At 39.6% G+C, this 21,247-nt stretch overlaps 2 protein-coding genes across 2 annotated transcripts in view; both read right to left on the bottom strand.

Annotated features, from left to right (window-relative positions):
• Window positions 1–295: 295 nt before the first annotated feature.
• The window catches only part of atic (5-aminoimidazole-4-carboxamide ribonucleotide formyltransferase/IMP cyclohydrolase), a 74,189-nt gene continuing 53,237 nt past the window's right edge, over window positions 296–21,247 (bottom strand). Inside the window, exons 2-16 of the mRNA XM_079339106.1 lie at window positions 5,859–5,957; window positions 5,529–5,655; window positions 5,072–5,215; window positions 4,222–4,310; window positions 3,901–4,052; window positions 3,080–3,236; window positions 2,690–2,815; window positions 2,504–2,611; window positions 2,328–2,413; window positions 2,144–2,233; window positions 1,854–1,979; window positions 1,659–1,751; window positions 1,386–1,568; window positions 837–992; window positions 296–668 (exon numbers count right to left, since the gene is read on the bottom strand). Coding sequence (XP_079195232.1) covers window positions 549–668; window positions 837–992; window positions 1,386–1,568; window positions 1,659–1,751; window positions 1,854–1,979; window positions 2,144–2,233; window positions 2,328–2,413; window positions 2,504–2,611; window positions 2,690–2,815; window positions 3,080–3,236; window positions 3,901–4,052; window positions 4,222–4,310; window positions 5,072–5,215; window positions 5,529–5,655; window positions 5,859–5,877 — 1,776 coding nt within the window. The 5' untranslated portion in view covers window positions 5,878–5,957 and the 3' untranslated portion in view covers window positions 296–548. The remainder of the gene's footprint in view (window positions 669–836; window positions 993–1,385; window positions 1,569–1,658; window positions 1,752–1,853; window positions 1,980–2,143; window positions 2,234–2,327; window positions 2,414–2,503; window positions 2,612–2,689; window positions 2,816–3,079; window positions 3,237–3,900; window positions 4,053–4,221; window positions 4,311–5,071; window positions 5,216–5,528; window positions 5,656–5,858; window positions 5,958–21,247) is intronic.
• Window positions 11,226–14,565, bottom strand: mnx2b (motor neuron and pancreas homeobox 2b; the record flags this gene model as incomplete). Its single annotated transcript, XM_079339107.1, has 3 exons — window positions 11,226–11,768; window positions 12,707–12,867; window positions 14,142–14,565. The coding sequence occupies 3 exons, from the start codon at window positions 14,563–14,565 to the stop codon at window positions 11,358–11,360; spliced, it is 996 nt and encodes a 331-aa protein (XP_079195233.1). The 3' UTR covers window positions 11,226–11,357.

Genomic DNA, 21,247 nt, shown 5'->3' with positions numbered 1-21,247 from the left:
GTGTGTATATATATATATAAACAATAATTTAGATTCAAGCTTTAGATTTTATTTTTTAAAATACATCTTCACTGTCAAAAACAAAAACTCCAGGTTGAGGGTGCATTTGAACAATGGTGCGCAAGAGCTGGAGCATTCTAACATGATCACAATGACAATTCAATCATGCTTCTGATTAGTACATACAATGTTTAACATGCCAATTCAGAAGGCTGCTGAAAACATTTTTTAATGTTAAACCTGCTGGTACAAACTTTGAACAATCAGCTTTAAAGACAAGTCAAGAGCCAAACACTTAGTGTCAGTAACATTTTATTTCACACTGAAAAGTGAATGACCTGAAAGGTATTGTTAGCAGTCGCTGTATCTCTCCAATGAGAGTTCACAATCAGGAATGCAAAAGATGCGTTACAAAACACTTCTGACCTTTAAGCTGCAGCATGATGAGGGGAGGAATGTGTGTATCAGCGAGGTTAGAAAAGATTAGGGCTCAGTGATAATGCTGAACTGTGAGTGCAGTATAAAGGACACCTGGACAACAGCAGTGCTCAGTGGTGGAAGAGCCGCAGGTTGGTGTGCACCAGAGTGATGCCCTGCTCATTGCAGGCATTTATCACAACAGCGTCAGCAGCAGAGCCCGCTGGAGCTGCGATGTACTCGACACCGCTCTACAGACACACGCAAAGGGAGGAAATGTTAGAAAAGCTCTTCAGTAAACCTGTGTTCAGAGTTAATGAGTGTCCAAACAAGGGTAATTATTCCTTTATGCAGAAAGATTGAATAATGTCTCTGCATGCAGTATTAACGCATGCTTTTGTGAAAGCTGTTATATTTACCCGTTTGGCACGATCGATATTATCTCTGAAGGGGAAGAAGGCGTCAGAGCTGACAGCCACAGACTGCAGGGAGCTGATCCAGGTCTTCTTCTCAGTCTCTGACAGAGGCTCAGGCACCTCATCGTACATCGACTTCCAAACCGCCAAGTCTGGGCCCTGTCGACACAATACACACACACACATGATGCAGGTCTTATATATCTGGCATAGAGACGCAAGATTGAACATCACTGAGCATACGGGTGGGTCGTGTGTGACAGCCACATCTTTTCTTTACAGATCCATTCAGGTGAAGACATGAATTGAATTCTAATGTTGTCATGGTAGGAAAACTATATATTACAAACAAAGTAAGTAAGTCAGGCGAATCACAAGAAAACATTTCCAAGACTTCTTTTACATATTTTAACAAGACCGCCACCAGTAAAAGAAAATAAATTCAATACTCTCAAGTTACAGGCTTTTCATTATAAAAGTACCTGCAATGCTTAATCAACTGACGTATTGCTTTCTATCAAAAGGACCCGTTGCTCAGAGATACCCACTTACCTCTCCGATGGTATCGCTGACATACTGATCGATTGCGTTGGCCATCTCTGCTCTCTTCACTCCACTACGAAACTTCATGCTGAGGACACGAGGGTGGTGTCTCAGCCACCAGTTGTCAGCTTTATCTCCTGCCAGACGGGTGCAGTGGATACGAGACTGCTGACCCGCACCGATGCCAATCACCTGTGAGATACAGACCAGAGAGAAAACATTTGATGCATACTTGTAGCTCGTTCAGATCCACTTCACCCTCTCCTACCTGCCTTCTCGTACCTGTCCGTCTTTAGCGTAGCAGACCGAGTTCGACTGAGTGTACTTAACAGCGATGGTGGCCACAGTGAGGTCCCTCGTAGCATCTTCGGACAGCTTTTTGAAACACAAAAAGGTCAAAAGGATGAACTCAAAATACAAAAAAAAATGCTTAAAATTAAAAAGAAATGAGCCCAAAGATGAGCGCCTTTGACTCACAGAGCCCTTGGAGACAACATTGCTGAAGAACTCCTTATTGATGAGACCTCCGTTCCTCTTTTGTTTGAGGTAGAGACCAAACAACACTCTCACCTCGGTCTCATCAGGCTCGTAATCAGGATCCATCTGAGGGGGGAAGAAAAGAAAAAAAAAAAAAAGAAAGAGAGACATGCATTTTAAAATCAAACAGGAAATCAAATTATACTCTGATTCTACTCATCTTATATCTATATATATATATATATATATATATATATATATATATATATATATTTTTTAAAGAAGCAGACCTGAAGCACACAGTAGTTGCCGCTCTTCTTCTTGGAGAGGATTTTGAGCGCCTCCTCATCATAACCAGGAGCAATGATACCATCGGACACCTGAGGGGGCGATCAAAGAAGAACGGTGTGAAGCAAAAAACAAACAAGACATTCATTTCTACTAACAGATTTGTTCTTTGGTGAACGACTTTACCTCTCTTGAGATAATCTTGGCGGTGGGGACGTCACACACATCTGAGACAGCGATGAAGTCTCCAAAAGAAGACATTCTGTCTGAACCTGTGGATGGAGAAGGAGTTGATGCAATCTCAAGTTAAATGATATAAAATACACAATTATTTCTGCTTCATAAATACCAGCATCTCTGACCTCTTGCTCTGGCGTAAGCGGTCGCCAGTGGTGTGAGATCAGGCAGCATGTCGTGCACCATGCACACTTTGGATTCCTCCTCAGTCAGAGGAACTCCAACTGCAGCTCCTGAAGAAGAACAACCGTCAGCAGGGTCGTTTACGCGATACAACAGTGCATATTTACCAGCATTTCCATGAGTCTTACCAGCAGGGCTGACGTGTTTGAAGGAGGCGGCGGCAGCCATGCCGAGGGCGTTCTTTAACTCTCTGACCAGCTGCCAGGCGTTCAGAGCGTCACAGAGGTTAATGAAGCCGGGGGAACCATTGACCACTGAGAGGGTGCAGGGAAAAAAAAAAAGGAAGAGGGACAAAACCAATGACATTAAAGGTGAAATGATTTGAAGTTTCCAGCTATTGTGAGACAATTAGCACTTTTCAAGATATGCCTCATAACCTTGTGTCTTAGACTCGTTTAACATAATCTGATGTAAAATATCAAATGGTTACCAAACTTTATACTGTTTTTTTATCCATCAAATCTCTCCCTGAAAGCAAAGAAGGGAATGTGGTATTCAGGTCAGTTGAGACATTGTACCTTTGAGGGGCAGGGCTGGGCGCAGGGTGTACAGCTGTGCAGGAGCTTGGTGAGGGTTCATGCCGTAGCGCAGAGACAGCTGGGAAACACCTCGGCTGTGCTGACCTCTGAAGTAGTCTGATATGGCCTCATCATACTGCGCAGTGTGCGTGAACGCCTGAAGAGACAGCAGGATGAGAAAAAAAAAAACACCACATCAACTTCTACTCTGCACCGCAGCGAAGGCTCAAACCCTCAAGAGTATTTACAACTCATCACTTGACGCTTGTGAAGTAAATACAGGGCTGCAGATCATACGACGACTTCCTCATTTTCATAGAACAGGTATCATCGCAAAGCATAGCAATGAAACAAAGAACACTTCAGTGGGTCTATGAGTTGAAAGTTCAGGTTGTCGAATGTTAAACTCTCTACCTGAGCTGACATTACAACATCAGTGCAGCCTCACTGAACTTTGCCTAAAGGGTCAATACAAGACAAACAGCAAGACTAGAACAAGATAGAATCAAATTAATAAACTGCAGCACCTGAAGGTGCATTTGTAGGTATTTTTGTATCAATCAAGGTTGTGTTTAATTTCTTGGTTATTCATTTATTAAAAAACCCAAATGTGTATCTGAGAAGCTGGATGTCATCCACGTTTGATCAAAAAAAACAAAAAACATTACTGAAATAATTTGAAAAAGAGTTGTCTAACACATTTTTAAAAAGGAGTCATTTGAGAACATGGACGTGCTTTGTGTTCCAGGTCTTCACACACACACGACTGCTTCAGCTCATAAACTTTTAAGTGAAAACGGTGGGAGAGTGGAGAAGGTTACTTTGAGAGCAAGAGTCCTGCGAGTTTCCAGGGTTGTATCTTTGTCTCCTGAACTCTGCATTTCCTCGGCAACCAACGCATAATCAGCAGGATCACACACAATGGTAACCCGGGCGTGATTCTTGGCCGCTGCTCGCAGAAGAGTGACGCCACCTGGGAACAAAGCAAACAAAAACACTTGGCCTCAATATACATTATTAAAAGAAGAACAGATAAATGTATAAAGAAATTATTGTTGGGAATTTGGATTTAAAAGCATCACTTTGTTAATTAAGTGTAGCTTTACATTTAGAAACTCGCACACAATCTCCTCACAGCTCACCGATATCTATCTGCTCAACAGCATCTTCAACAGTAACATTCGGGCTGGAGACGGTCTTCACAAATGGGTAGAGGTTGCACACCACCACTCTTCAAAAGACAAACAGAATACATGTTACCATAGTCCCAAAGATCAACATCTGTTTGGAGAAACATTAAGTACTAGGCTTCATGCAGCGGCACACGAGTCCAAATGTGCAGCTGTGGAAGAGAAAACACGTTGCACTTCTTACCATTCTGGCTGTCAAAGTGCAATTATGACAGACTACTTACATCATCCCTATTTAACTTCAATATCGTAGCACAACAGCCGACTCGATCGTCGAATTAACTGTTTGTGTAAATCTCCCACAGTGTGAGCTCCTTACCTGATCCTTTCATCCACACACTTTTTAAGTACCTGAACAAAAGGCGCTACACATACCCATCTACTGACTGATCACGCTTTACTGACTGATAACAAGAGAGAACAAATGTTGATGAAGAAAACAGACTTTGGAAAGGAAACACAGAGAAACGGATCATTTCTATCTGTGTTTATTCACCAGTGATGATAACACTGCGACATCTCTGATCACATTACCTCAAACAAATGAGAGTCACAAGACAGTGTTACAAGCAGAGGCAGCAGCTTGCTAATTATTGTCTCCACGTGCTTTCTAATTGCACACAGCAGGTCATATGGCCATATTAACTTAACAGGTCACACATGCTCTTTTACTCTACAGGTTGTGTGATAATTAAGTCCAATTCAGCTTTCTCCCCTCTGTTTAAAGTCAATATATAAACGTACGTATTAATGTGTCTTTCTGTGCTTTTAAATCTACACATGGATTATCTGCTTCTCTCACCTGACCAGACTGTAGCCCAATTTCTCCATGTCTGCCGAGTCAGTGGGAGTTTTCCTGGCCAGGATTCCTCCATGGACTGCAGGATGGAGGGTCTTCACTCTGCCCCCCAGCATCTCTGGATGTCCAGTCAGCTCAGACACATCCCTGACACAGAGCAGAGGCGCTGACAGGTTAGAGAAGGCGACGTGCTACTGAATTTAAGGAATATGATATATAGCTGGGGGAACTATTGTAGTCAAATGCAGCATATACTAAAGTGTATATGCAGCAGCATTATAAAACAAAAAACAAAAAATCAAGGTGCATAGTAAGTGCTGTTTGCAGATAAAGCGCAGTGTTTTGGTTGAAGATAACCTGAATTGTTTTTAGTGACATTTTTTGATTTAATCTGAATCTCTCATCGCTGCAGCTGCACGTTTAATTAACTTGTAACTTTCAGATTAGCCTCAGCACCTACCTGACAGCCAGTTTAGCATCTCGCAGGGCTTTAGCTGTGCCACCTGAGGCCACCAGAGACAGACCCACATCCACTAGCCTTTTAGCAAAGTCCACAAGTCCGGTTTTGTCCGACACACTCAAAAGTGCTGCGAGGACAAGAAGAAGGAGAGTTACAAACATTTTTTTCCCCCAAATTCTGCAGCTGTAAAACAAAAGTTAATGGATGGTTTACCAGGACCACGTTGGCTAATGTTAGCCAGGCTAACATCCTGCATGCTCTGGAACAAAACTTTATAGTGACGAAGGAGAATTAATTGAATTTGAATTTAAAAAAAGGGGGGGCTCTTACCGAGCTCTGAAGGCGCCATGTTCACGATCACAGTGTAAGTCAGCAGTCCGCCTGGATGACAGGAGAGTTTCTGATCAGTCGTCTTCACTCAAGTGAACTGACAAACTTTGCAGGGCTGATCCACTGGAGGCTGACACAAATCATGAAGGTTCATGTGCTTCAAAACCACAAAGTCCCGCCCTAATGAGGTCTGCCCGCCCCCAGACACACAAACCAGGAAATGTGCGTTTTCATCCAATTGTATCTGCAGGAAAGGAGAGAAACCCACACTGGATGTGGACCGTCAATATAGGCTGTTGTGTAGACTATTTGTATAGCTGTTCAAACTTTAAGACGTCAATCCTCACAGTATCATTAGTTATTACGTTCCTTCAATTTAACAAACGCATGTGTGTGTGCTCAAAATGTAGTGGGAGAAGTGAAATAACTCATTTGGCCACAAGAGGGCAACATTAGCCCTGTTGTTAGCCAATGAAGCCAGCACATTTGTTAACAGTCTATATGCTTATAAAGGTTTACTTTCCAGTCTTCCCATGAAACAACGTGCTGACATTTGCACAAAGGTCATGGCACATTTTTGCACATTTTAGATCCACACTATATTTGTGTCACACGTCGCCAGAGTAATTCATTTAACATGGCTTACTAACATTATGCTACAATTCAAAAATGAGGATGTTAAAGTTTTAGTGTTATTTTTTTCAGTATTTTTTACATCCTGGGAAGTATTTTCTTTATTGATAGGTTTAATGCATTTTTTTGTTTGTAAATATTTTTTAGTTTTCTGAATTTCTGCTACTCTTTGGTAAATGAAACCTTAAAAAAAAAATTGTATGGCTTGCATTGAGCCCATGTCCAAATAAATAGAATTTTACTGAGAATAAAATGACGCAGACTTAAAGTACAAAATAATAATAATAATCTCAATAATAATCTCTATAGCTCAGGAGAATTGGATACAACATTGGACCTTACAACACAGTAAGGTCCAAGAACAAGAATACCATAAGCGCTATCATTGATAAAACGTCTGTGTCAAACATTTCTTGCAACAATAAATGACGCCCACTAACACATACCTCCCCCAACGGGCCACGCCCCTTTCAATAAAGTTTATTGGCAAAATACTGAGCCTTTTCCATGCTTTTGAACAGCGTTTTAAGTCCGACAGATGTGAATTTATTGGGTCCTGTCACTCAGTCCCTGACTCCCCCATTAGTTAAGTGACAGAACAGGGCCCTGGAAACCTGCACCAGTCCGTGTGATTACGTTAAAAGATCGCACAATCTGTTCATATTTACGTAATGAGGCCGACATTTTGCTGATTGATTAAACTACAGGGTGTAAATTTTTTAAGGGTTTTCAGATTTATGAGCCAACAAAGCAAAAAGAGGCCGATTTATTTGTCTAACTATGAAAATGGGAGTTTCTGGTAACAGCTGACATCTCAGGGGTGACTTGAGTGATTCAATAGACAGTGAAGCATTTTTATAGAAACACACAGGCTCACTATGCATTATTGGTTAAAACAGGACACGCACGGAGGCCTTCAGCACTTTAGTCTGGCTAAAAACTGACAGCATTATCAGCACTACTATAACTGTAAATTACGCAGGGGTATTTTTAATCAACATGACTGGTATATTCAGATTAAATTAGAAGAGAAACAGAATCAATGACCCTTATATATTGCTGCACTGCCTTATCAATTAGCTGTGATTTTTGTACTGTGTCAGAGAGGCCTGGGTCATAAAACAGGCCAAATGGCATTTGTCACACAGCTGACAAGTCGCACAACTAAATGAGCTCCTATTGATTCCCATGATTTTTCATCAGCCAAATTAAAAGCTGCAGTTTGACAGAGCTTCAGTCTGAAGGCTTGTGTATTCTGCTCGCCTCAGTAAATCACGTCTGGAAAGTTCAAAGACAAATTCCTCAAGGTCCTTCAAGTTGAAACAACTGGAAGCCTGAGTTAAAAGAATATTTGATGAAGTTGGGACATAGTTTGTTAATTGCTGTTTGCTGACTCTAGACAAGCTAGTGTTACTGAGGATGTTTAAAAAATAAAATAAGAGCTCAATAAGAACTACCATGTAATTTGTAGTTTCAAAATCCGATGCATGTTGATGAAGCAGGTTTCTATGTGTAGCACATGTCCTCTATATGTGTGTCCTTCTCTATTCAAATGATCCTCCAATGAGTGGAGGAAGCAGCATGCATAGTCAGTTGCAGAAGATTGAGACAAATTACTTATTGTTTTATTTTGGTGGAGCTGAGAGATTTTCTTTTTTAACTCTTACGTTTTAAGTGGTGGACTTTTCGCTCTCCTTTGTGTCCCTTGTTTTACCTGACTTTTCTAAGGACAACCTAGCACCTAAATAAATCTGTTTTGCACCAGCATATCATTGTTTTAAATGGATACTTCACCCATTTGCATTAAGCTTTGTATCATTAGAAACCTGGTAGTATTGTTGACTGGTTGTGCATTCAGTCCTCATTTTGCCCTGAGACTTGAAAAACACATTTTTCTTTGCCTGAAAGGATTCTTCTAGTGACGCAGAAATGGCCATATTGCATCACAGGAAGAAGTTGCTAGAAGATAAGAACTTCATGACCACTTCATGTTTTCAACCACTGAAGCTACAGACCAATCACAGATTAGTGGGCGGGACCTTATTGCCAGAATTGAAACTTAACGTCGGCCATATTGTTTAGTTGGAAGCTACTGTGTGCTAATAGGCTCTGTGGAGAAAACTGATAAGAACCGAGAACGAGAAAAATATAGGAAAATTTCAAGGAACTCAACTGGTTTATACCACAGTGACCAGGGCCTGGAATACGTTTCAATGATGTTTAATCCCCCATAATTCCCTTGGCAGAGTTAGCACAGGTCCAGCATTTCTTAATTTCTTAACATTTCTAATTTGTCCACCAGTTTAAAAATCTTCATTCCAGAATCAGTATGTTAAGTTTTTGTTTTGTTCTTTGCAAGAAGATGGCAAGTCCAGAATTGAGAATTTAATGTTGAAGATGAAAATCCAGCAAGAATAGGAAATGGCAACCCAGAAGGAGTGGTGATTCGTTTAGTATCATCATCACATTAGTGGACTAATTTGCCTTATCTCTGTGTCCAGAGGGGTGAGGAAGGGTGGCAAGGCCCCCTTGAAATCTTATTAGCCACCATTTGTGTAGCCAACGTGAACAGAAACATAAACAGAAGGGGTTAACAAATGTTCATCATTCATCTGTGCCTGCACAAGTCAGTGTCCCAATTGAGCCACTCCTGTACAAAAAGTCTGGACATGTCCCTGCTCTGCTGGTTTTTAGATTGCAATAGGTTCACACTCAACTTCAATTAAAGTTATTTTAATTCCTTGAAAAACAGTTTTTATATGACTATGACTTTAAACACTACTGAAGATTCAGTTCATGCTTAAAATCCATTATTGCAACCCTCAAATATTAAAAACCCTGCTTTTTTGGCTCGTCTTTTGCTGCACGGCCCAGTGTCTAGTGTCTTTCAAGACTGCATTTAATGTCCATATAAACATGTGACTGTGGTCTAAAAGGGGGCTAAATGACACCATACTGCGTGTCCTCCAGTCTGCTCTTTAATCACAACCCTTTACATGGATGCCCAATAAAAAGCCCCGCCGCACTTACACACACTCATCATGCTGTTGCTCTTGGAAATTAAAATGGCCCTGTGTGACATCACCATCAGGCTTTTGATTGCTTTACTCCCTCTTCATTAACTTAATTATTTGGCCATCAGTAAACCCCACAGAGTAATTAATATCTGAGAGCCTTCATAATAAATTTAAACCTGTAAAATGGCCGAGAATCGCTTTTACTTTGCTAACAGACTTGCTGCTCGCTGTGAATGATTAGAAATGAGCTGAAGGATAAGTGAACCCTTTTTTCAAACACTAGATAGTTTATTACAACATGAATCATTTATTTATGATTAGTATCAGGTTGAACCATAACCATATTTTACATTTTGACTACAACTTATAAAGTTTTCTTCCTTTTTGGTTCCAACTGAAATAGACTAAAATATCTAAAAAATGTTCTCTACATTTTGTTTAGACATTCATGGTTCCAGGAGGATGAATCCCATTGACCTTATTGATCCCAGACTTTTCCTCTAGCTCCACCTACAGGTTCAACTTTGTGGTTCTGAGTGAAATTATTGCTATTGAAATTATTGCTGCCTGCTAATTTAAAATCTTGGTCATCCAAAATTCATTTAATATCAAACATTGAACCCTTCAGCTGTATTAGGAAAGAACTTCTTTTTTTGAGTGTTTTGAACAAACACGTGCAAAACGTTCCACTCAGTTGTAACTCAGGTTGAGTACTAATAAGCAAATGTTATAGAACTTGTTTAACTAAAATGGGAAATTTGGTTAATGTTGCACTAGAAGTGCTGGATGAAAAGCTCCCAATTTAAAGAGGCTTTAGTCCTTGTCACAGAGGCCGTGAGTTTGAATTCAACCTCATCCCTTTGCTGTATCCTTCCAAAGGTTTCTGTTCTGTCATCATCTGTTTTATCTAAGAAAGGCAAAAATCAGCCAAAATATGGCTTTAAATCATTGCACCTTCAAAACAAAAAAAGCCAAGTCTTTGCAAGCATGTTTTCCTGCTTATAAAGCAAAGAACTCAAAGCATCAATTAGTAATGACAACAATGTTTTTGTTTTTACATTCTTTTATTCATCATCTTACAAGCATTTTTAGGAGGAGACTGTGAATTCATTCAACTTGCCAAAAAAAGTAAAAAGATGAAATCTTTTTTTCAGCTCTTTTTAATTTTCTTATGCGGTTACTTTTTTTTATTTCATGGTTCCACCACAGACACGTTTCAGATAAGTACACAAAAGATTCATCTTTGCAATCATTCAAATAAATTAAGCTCATTTAATGTAAGTGACAAGAACAAATACATAACATCATCAGGAACAAATAAAAAACCCCATCAATATTCACATAGTAAGCATCAAAGTAAAACGGGATGTTCGGAACAGTAGCAGAGAAGCAGCTGTTTATTCAGTCACGACACCACACAGTTTAATCTGCTTTGACTTTTTATGTCTTTATGATGCAGTGGAAGCTGCATCGACTGTACAATCTCTCAACGCACATTCAGCATGTGGGTTTACTGGATATAGAGCTCCATCTTTCAGAAGATGAGACAGGTCAATGTAAACAACAACAGCTTAATTTAGATGGAAACACAGTAGTGACATTTTCAGCATGCTACAAAAAAATGTACAGTACTTCGAGAGGATTTATTCACAGATAGTTTATACAGCCTATGTATTGGTTTGGAAGCTGCATTAATAATTGCAATTCTATTAAATTGTCTTTGTCTAATGAACAAAAAACATTCAGAGAGCAGCCCAGACAAAGGTCTGTCTTTTCTAGTGACCACAAACACAGAAATGTCCCGTCAAAATGTCTCTTCAATTCAAACCAGTGTTTCCTGGGTGTCTTTTCACAGTCCGGCCCCAATCTTCCTGTCACCTCCTCCTACCTGCACCCCCTCCAGCTCGTCATCAGAAAAAGGGCTGTGCGGACTGTAGCCATCATCTGTGCTACGCTGCAGGAAGTCTGTGGATCGTGGCACCCCGACTCTGTTACCCGAGGAAAGACGGAAACCATTCTGAGAGCCCTCCTCGTCTACCTCCTCTTCCTCATCTTCCTCTTCATCCCCATCGTCCAGATCAAGGTCTTCCCCTGCGTCATCTGGATTCACAGCCTGTCCACTATCATCAGATTTGTCTGTGGTTGTTTTTCCTCCGCTGCGCAGTCTCTGAGCCTCTGACTGGGCCGAGGCGGTGGCCTGCTCCTTTGCTTTCCGGCTGCGTTTCCATTTCATCCTTCGATTCTGGAACCAGATCTTTACCTGCAGAGAGAAGATAGAGGCAAGAAAATGTGTTTATCAGATGTCTTTTTTAAGACCAGCAGTAATCTTTTCCAATTATGAAAAAATGTGTGTATTTATTCCATCATGAAACAGAAAATCTGTCTTTAAGTTTCCTTTTTGTTAAGCCTTTAGTTCTATATTATTCCAGTCCTCAGGGAATGGTCCATCCTCAGTTTTCTCTGCCTGAAGTTTCTCTTTTTTTCTTGGTGTTTCAACACTGTTCTAATTTAAAAATATGAGAAATCTGTAGCATGCACTTTACGTACATAAAACTGACAGCTAATTTTAACAAAAAAATCTACTGGTCTTTTAGTTCCATTTTGTGAAATTCAACCTCCCTTTTAAATAATGTAAAAAAACAAAAGAATAAAAAAAAAATTTCTACATTCAGTCATTTTAGAGATTAATTTATCAGACTCCTTAAAAAAGTCACAGACTCATTGCTTGTTTTAATTTTCCATTGATGTCTATAATGTACCATAAATGTTATCTTTAAACATGAAGCACTTGATTTTGTTGGTATATTTTTTAGCGTTTTTCAAAATTATTTGACTGTGACTCATAATTTAATTCTGCATTTCTTGGACAAGGGGCAAACCACTTATCGAAAACATTCGTACATTCAGCTATTGATGGAGAAGATCTGCATGGACGTTTGTTATAGGAGTGTGTCTGCAAACACTATTGCTGATGTTTGAGGGATACCTTTTACTTGATCAAATGTCCCACACCTGTGCACACATCTCAACTCTATGTGCTCTATATAGTCTATATGATACTCTATATTGTCAGCTCTATGGAGGACAAGTGTTAAAATCATAATAGATGACAATGCTGTGACTGGCCTGCTTGAAAGCTGATCTCCCTGTAAATTGTAGAGTTTTGTCTTCTTAAGAGGACCTGTATGTGTCTTTTACCTGTGTCTCAGTCAGCATGAGTGAGGTGGCCACCTCGAAGCGTTTGGGTCTGGATAGGTACTTGTTAAGCTTAAACTGGTTTTCCAGCTCCAGCAGCTGCTGACTGGTGAAGGCGGTGCGCGGCCTCCGGCACTTCCCCAACAGACCAGACTGAGGGCCCGCTGAGGGAGGAAGAGCAAAATCATCATCAACATATGTCAATTTATGTTGTTATTAATAAATGTCTTTCTTATTTCACACATTCACATTTATCACAATGCACGTTTTTTCTTTCTTTTTAAATATTTTATAGATAAACTGAAAAAGTCATCAGCCTTTCAAGAAGATTCAAGTCTTATATTTGGCCACATTTGCACTATCACTGGTTTTATAGATATATCTTATACAGAAGTATTCAAGGACACAGGAAGTTGAGTGTATTTTGTTGGTTGGAACAAGCCACATATGGCCGCACTCTCGGGCCATCATTAACTATAATAGCTTTACTCCAGTTTATTGTTGACGGGGGACACGGCAGAAGCGGGCACAGGGGCCATAAAAACACAGGCATGCCATTAACTTAATGAAAATTCAATGAAGGCTTTGGGGTTTTTATTGATGAACTACAGAACGGTTTAAGGTGTTTGTTTATAGTTTCTTCATCTCACAAAGACAATTTTCATCCGGGTGGCGTTTATAGAAAGATAAATGGGCCGGAATTAAAATATGACACAGAGTTGCAGGCTTCAGCAAACTGAAACAAGCGAGTACAAAAGGATGTGGGGCTGTTTTGAAAATAACATTACAAGGGACTCCTAATTCTTTGAATAAAACATCATACAAGGCATGCCTGGGACTATCTGCATTTATAAAACAGGTTTTAAATTATTATATTACTGATTGACATGATATTATTAATTTATTACGGATTGATTTTCAATTAACAAAAACAAATGTGCCTCTTGTAATAATAGACAACTGGAAACTGTCTCTTTAATAGTAAACATTTTTTCAGGAAATTCTAAATTTACAAACAAAAAAAAGACAATTGTTGAAAAAGCCTACTTAACGTTATTTTGGTACACTATAGCCTAATAATAATATCTATAATAGGCTTAATACAAACGAATGTACAGCTAATAGTAATACTAATAGGCTAATACTAATAGCTTAATAATAAACGTAATAACAGCCTAATAATGAAAGTAAAAATATTTAAAAAAAATATATAGAGAGCAGGTTTTTCCACATCTGACCTACTCTGACAATAATTGTTCATGTTCAGTCAGTTTTATAACCTCTGCGGTTCAGAAGTCAAACACCCTGATTTAATCTTTCTGCAGAAGTGATAACAGAAACCAGTTAACAAGTGTCTGTAAGGAATGTAAAAGCTGTTCAATTGTCTGGACGTCTCAGGCCCATAAGAAAACTTAAAAGATCACAGCTATATACTTACAGCTGTAATCCGGCAGTCGTGGCATCGTGATCCCGGCGCGAATCCAGTGCTCCAGCGGCAGATATCCCGCCATGGCTGCCGCCTTCAGGTGCTCTGGGTAGGTCTGCGTAAACTGAGTGAACCCGGTGTATGCGAATGCGGGATGCTGCCCACCCAGCGCGGAAAGAGGGTACATGGGTGCAGGATACATGCCGGGGATCGCAGCGAGTCCTGGATGCGGAAGATTTAGCACGCCCGGTTTGGGGATAATTCCGGTCTGCAGTTGCACGGCGGCCCGTGGAGACGGGGTGTCAGCACGGCGGCAGGAGACCGGGCTGCCTGCGGGACTGTCGCTGCTCAGACCCGGGGAGAGGTCTCTGTTGCCACGGTTAGTCTTATCAGCAAGCAAAGCGTCAATTCTGAAGTTTCTTGATTTTTCCATCATGGATTCACGCAGGACGACTGCAGAGTCTTCAAAAACACCAACGCGTCAAGATTTGCAGGAGCGCACCTGTACCGTGCGTCAGCGCGCGGACAGTGGAGCCCCTTCACTCACCAACTCATAAGTTCTTATCTATGTAGACAAACTATTGATATGCCCAAAAGTACGGATTAATGCATTGCTAATTCATATCCCAACATTTAGGTCCTTATATTATCTTTTTTTTTTTTAACTGTGTTTCCATGCGCGTCCCTCCGCCTGCTTCCTTATTCACTATGGCTCCTACAGATGTCAGTCTGTATCAATTCATCCGTCCTGATGTTTAACACTAACTTTCCAGAGGTAGCCTGACTCCATCGGCTATCCTCCTCCACCCCTGCAGGCCGCTGTGAGCTGATTGGCTGCAGGCTGAGCTGCTCTGACGGGCCTCTAATCAGCTAATTACTCGCTCGTTTCTCCCCCAGAAAGCATTCAGAGTGAGGTAATGTCCAACCCCTGTCCCGCCTGCAAACACCTCCAACTGCATCAAAGCGCCAAGGTACATTAGAAGATTGGCCAATTGTATTTTCAGTATCTATCTTACTGCCAGCTCCTCAGACTGTCCACCGATTGCAGATAATACCTTACCGTAAACTAAGAATTATTTATGCACCGCTTTGCACCAAACTAATTATGAACGCTGGAAACATACTGCACACCTTAGCACCAAACACTGGCTGTTTTTCAGCACTTTTAAGGTGATTGGATACCTCTGAATTTCTGTAAAAAATATTATGGTATTAAATCCTCAGCCACACCGATGCCACTCGAGTTTAAAACAAAGATTTGCACACTAACAGTAACAAAGTGTGATGATCTGGCAGATGAGAGAGACTGTAAATTAATTGGTCCTTTGTTTGAGGTAAACTGATGAATGAAAACTTGAAAACCAGAGAAGCATTATGAGGGTCTGAAATGATCGTTTAGTCTCCTCTAAGTCACAATATAGGTAAACAAAAAAACTAATCATGGTGCAGCAGTCAGTCACGAGTGGTTGGAAGATCTTTTTTATCTAGAACATTTAATTGAGCTTTTTTTCCCTTTTTTTTTTTTTTTTTTTTACTTCAATAAACTATTATACTGAATATGAAACCTGCAAAGGACCTAGAGAAACTTTATCTTGAACGTATAACGATTATATTTAAACGAATCATTATGTTGAAAGTGATTACTATCAAGGCCAAAGAATGGGACGAATCTACAAACCTCCTTAATTTAAAAACGAATCGTAATTGTTTTTAATAGGCTATTAAGAGCGAATGTAATGTTCCATAATGAATGGTTAAAGGATATTTCAAAGAGTTCTCGTGGAGAAATACGTTATATTTACAGTATGAGAAATACACGCTATTTTATTTTGTCCTTTTTTTGGGCTCATCAAATGTAAAAGACTGTCTGAAAATATCCAAACCAAATAATGTCATGTTAGCTTTATTAATGTAAAATGAATGTAAACGCTGAGGTGTGCAAGTGGTGCATTGCAGGACACCTGACCTTTTGCATGTCTTAATTCTCCTGGTGTTTAACTGAATGATACTTGAGATGCGACCTGTTAGTCCATGGTGCTATGACAAAACAAATCATTTAAAGAGAGATAAGGCTATGGGAACTTCATGCATTTTTACCCATTGATTACTTAAAAAAATTATTATGTTGCATTAAGCCTGAAACAAATAGTTCATTTCACACTATCTTTAAGTGTAAAATCTTTCTCCTATAACTTCTAATCCAATGGCAAACAATTTGGTCTTGAAGATAAATAAGGTGTTGGATACTTCTCTAAATGAAGCTGCCACATTGGTTTATCCCTTCAAATGCCAAACACTTTAAGTAACAAACATGAGCATGGTGTGTGCCACGGTCTAATCCAGACAACAGCTTCTACCTCCACCCTACAGGCTCTAAATCGTGTTTCTCAGGAAATTGAAATCCATTCTGCTTATATGAATAAAACAGAATCTCCCCAAGACCCCCACTCATGATATGTAATTGGCTGGTGCAAGTGCGCGCGCGTTGACTTGACCTCCAGAAGATTGGAGCGCCCCAGCAGGCCCGCCCACCTCTCGCTCTCGCCCTCAGCTCTCTATCAGGCAGGTTACCGCTGTCTCAGGCGCTGATAGAAAGGTAATTTGCTCCGGTGAAATCAGAGCTGCATTCTGCTTGATTCTCCCCCCCCCAGTGGACCTGCTTTTATGATTTGAAGGTAATTTAAATAGCCGGACCCTGGTTAAATCCGTCACCTGGCACTGATGACAAAAGCGCAAAAATTAAATTAAAGGGAAATGTTGTTCTCCTTGAGGAGATCTAATGACTCTGAATGTGGGCATATAAGCAGTGATAGATATTATTTATTCATACAACTATTTTTTTTAAAGTATACACCTTCCTCATTTCGAAGGTTATCGCGAGACACAGATTGACCAACTTCAGGCGGAAGCGCAGAGTAACGTTTTTTTTATAATCTCCTTGTAAGGCCTGAACCCTTTTTTTCGTCCTATCCTTCCTCTTTACACATGTCTTCACCTGCATATGCCCTTTTGAACCCTCTTGCAGAGCTCTCAGGACACAGTGCACACCCTTGCACCGTGAGAAAACAATCGATTCAAAGAGACCGCCGGCATTTGACGTTACACTACAAAGTCAGAGTTTACCGATGACTTAGCATCAGTAAACAAAGCGGCCGGCAGGAGTTTACTGAAACATTAAAGGGCTTATCAGCAATTACAGGCATATTTTTCAATCATTACCACAGCTTTCAGGCAATGCACACTGTCCTTAAACTAATACAGAAGTGCTTTTGTGCTCTCTCTATGCCGGCCTAGTCAGCACAGTATAAACTCCCTCTAGGTCACTGGTTTATTTAACCCACTGATAAGACCCCTCTTTCTGCTCAGAGAAAATAAAGTTCAGGAGCTGAAGTCACACAGAGTTTCTAGAGGGGCTACATATTAACAGTCTGATAATGACAGATGATACCATGCTTAAAATACATGTTTTTTTAATTTCCTGCAGAAATTCTGCTCTTCAAAGAAAAAAAATCACACTTAACTGCACATAAAAACACTCAAATCTTTGTGTTGTATATATATGTGAATTTAATTGAAATTATGGTGTATTCTAATACTTTTGTCTTAGCTATTGTATTTTTTATATGTTTTCATCGTCTTAACGTTTTATGTTCATCTAATAAGTTACCGTTGACCTAGTTGTTCTTTGATCTACATATTTTTTGTATGAATGTCAATGTACATTTTCTTGTGTTTTTATTTTTCTGTCCGAAGCTATTAATGATTTCCAAATTTGAGATCTAGTAAGACTGTCTAACAACCTGTCTGGTTGTCTGTCTGCCTAAATGCATTGATTCTCTAAGGTACCTTTCCAGTTGAGGTAATACTCCTGATTGTTAAAATGTTGTGTCTATGTGTGTGTGTGTGTGTGTGTGTGTGTGTGTGTGTGTGTGTGTGTGCATTCCAGTATCTGTTTTCAGGGACACTGTTAAACAGGTTACTGTTTCCCAATCAGGCCTTCAGCACAGCATCCAAACCGCAGCTGTGATAAATGATTCAGGAGCACAATGTGCTTTCTGTGAAGTGAAGTGAAATCAGCTCTCTGAACCTCTGGTAATTAGACTAATTCCCACAAAGTTAAAGGCAGACTATAAATCAGCCTGCTTACTGCAGGACCTTGAGAGCAAAATTAATGGTGTCTCATTAAGGAGATAAAAGTAATTTACTCGAGTTTTACCTTTCTGCTTGGTCTCTGTACCCTCTCTCCCCATCATTTATTAACCAATATTGAGCTTTGCCATATGACATCCTGCCCACTGCATGTGAATCTCCCTTTGTCTGTCTTTTGCTGTATGCCCCCACCTGACAACTAGTAAAAACTACAAATCCCACTGTTGCATTTGCATCCAACGTACACTGTGGATGGAAAGTATAGAAGCAACTTGAGTTATGAGATCAGCAGATTAACTGAAGAGACAGCACGCAATGTGTACGAGCCTGTATAGCACCTTGAGGTTCCAATGGTCCTGGGTCAGAAACCAGTCCCAAAGCAACATTTTTTTAAACAGGCAAAGCATGTTTCATGCTTTTTATGTATAATGAGAAAAAGAGTTGTGATGTTTGTCGCTTTTCTAAAGCTGTCAGGATTGCCAATAAACGGGACTTTGTAAAAGTGTTCTCCCAAGAAAAAAACAAAAGTAGCATCACTTGTTTCAGGAAGTGCCAAAAAATGACAAATGTTTCCAAGGTTAAGTGACCACAGATTTAAGAGTTTAAACGTCTCCACATGTTGTCTGCCTTTTGAAGCATTTCAATGTATTGCTTTTAAATACAATCATAAACTATAAACATGTGAAAACTATAACTTGTTAAATTCCAAATTAGCCCATATTAGTTTAATTCTGCATCAACAAAACAGGTTTAAGATTTGACTTGACCATATGTGGCCTAGATACAGCTCACATAAGGTGTTCGACGACAACAAACGTTGAGCCACAATCACCCAAACTTGGGATTGATTCAATAAAAGATTTATTCCTGTGTGGCTGTGAAACTCAAAGTCCAACAGATGTTGTTTAAGGATGTATTGGTGGAAGATCAATAAACAATGTGTTTTAATTGGAAAGTAAACATGGTTTCTTAGCTAGCAACTAGACGTGACTTCTGAAGCAGAGAAATAACTTTAAACTCATGAGCCGTGTAATGACTGCAAGAAGCCAATTGTTATTGAGTATTACACAAAAGTAAAACAGGCCTCTAACTGTGAGATAATAGCCTGACTTTTATGGTATAAGTAACACTTTGTTTGTATCTGTTGATCAAATAAATGATGCAACACTTTCTGAATGAAGGACTATTTATGGCATATTTATGGAAACATATTATACAGGACACAATTGATAAACTTCAAATAAAGTGTGCCAGATAAAAGCACATGTTTGCCGACTGTTTTACATCTAAAGTGGGGAATTCCAACCTTGAGACTATGCAATCTTCCTCCTCTTCACCTTTTGATATTTTTCACAATGAAGACAAAAGCTTCCTTTCAACATAAACCAGTACAGTGTGAGTTTTATGACCATTTAATGGGTCCTTCCATCTAACAGCCTTGTATTTTACTATCACCTATACAAGGGCCCCATTGTGCATGGACATGGGAAATAAGAGATAAATACACCTTATCAGCCTCAACAACACATCATTACTTTCACCCTGCTATCTCAGCTTCCCTCTACTCTGTGCATTATCTGCCCACTTATGAGGACATTCAGAGCCATCAAGTGCTTTGAAGATCTCCGTCAGTTGGCTGTTTGCTCTCTCTGCTTCTCCATTTCTGCAGATCAACACTGTTTTAAAAATCATTTTAAATGCAATTTAGCTTGTTTCAATTCCACTATGCACCACACTACATCTACATTTACATTTCAATGTCCTTGTCTAATGGGCTTACAGGCCCACTATAACATTTTGTATTCCATGTGAAAAATCACTGACTGTCATTAGAGCTCTGGTCATGTCCTCTTATTGCCCTATTTACAAATTAACTCCAAGCAAAGGTCGGGAAGTAGAGAGGGACAGAGAAAAAGTACAGTTGAAGTAAAAAAAAGATGTTTAATTTTTCAATAAAAAAAACATTTCATTGCTTGAGTTTGTCGAGCATTAACTGTATAAAAACAGCTCTGATTAAGGTGCTATTGCTGAAAAAACTTTGTTTTTTTACAACAGTTGCAACTGACTAATGGAAACAGTCTGTCATAGTTCAACCACATATTTCAACACTATTGAATAGCCTTTATTTGGGTTTTTAAATGTTTTTTTCTTAATTAAAAGATCAGACAGAGAAAGTTCTAGAATCCTAATAAATCAGCAAAATGTTAAGGTAAACCAAAAAGCCCTTAAGAACAAAAAAAATGATTGGCCCATATTTTCATGAAATAGTCCAAGAAAAAAAATATTGTACGGCACAACTTTAAGTACAGACAGTTGCTGCAGGTTACAGAACAATATCCTGGTTATTACGCTTCTACATTTCTTTATCTCACCAAAACGTTATTTTTAGGTTGATTCTTCGAGTTACTTCGAGCAGTTGCCGTAAACTGTGTCTGACACAAACCATGCAGATTTGGGGACAAGTTCATTTAGGTATCAGGCTAATCTTTTAAGCAAATTAATTTCCTTAAATGTTGGTACTGCCAACTCACATTAGGTCATTTCTGTTAGGATGTGATCAATATCAAAACATTGAAATGAACTGATCAGTCAATGGCTTTGTCAATAGTCTAATGGAGTGCAGTTGAGATTTGTCAATCTTTGAAGTTATAGCAGAGGTAAATCACAGCATTGTGTTGGATTTTAATGGCTCTCAATTGATGAAAATGTCGTCAGAGGTGTAACAGAGTGTGGCCACCACGACTCCTTCAGCACCACAGCTGTGATGAAGTGACTGAAACGGTCAAAATATGAAGTAAAAATAAAACGGTTTCTATTCGTTTACCTATGTGTGGACGCATTTCACTGGTGAAGATGAGGAAAAACCTCACGAAACTCACGTCTGAGTGAGCCTTTTTGACTTTCAATAACTTTCTAACTGATACGGTCCAGTCCTAAAGGTCTTCATTCAAACCAAAGTCTTCTATAGA

This window comes from Symphodus melops (genome assembly GCF_947650265.1).
Source record: "Symphodus melops genome assembly, chromosome: 3".
Classification (NCBI taxonomy): Eukaryota; Metazoa; Chordata; class Actinopteri; order Labriformes; family Labridae; genus Symphodus; species Symphodus melops.
This window is presented reverse-complemented; position numbering and strand designations above follow the sequence as displayed.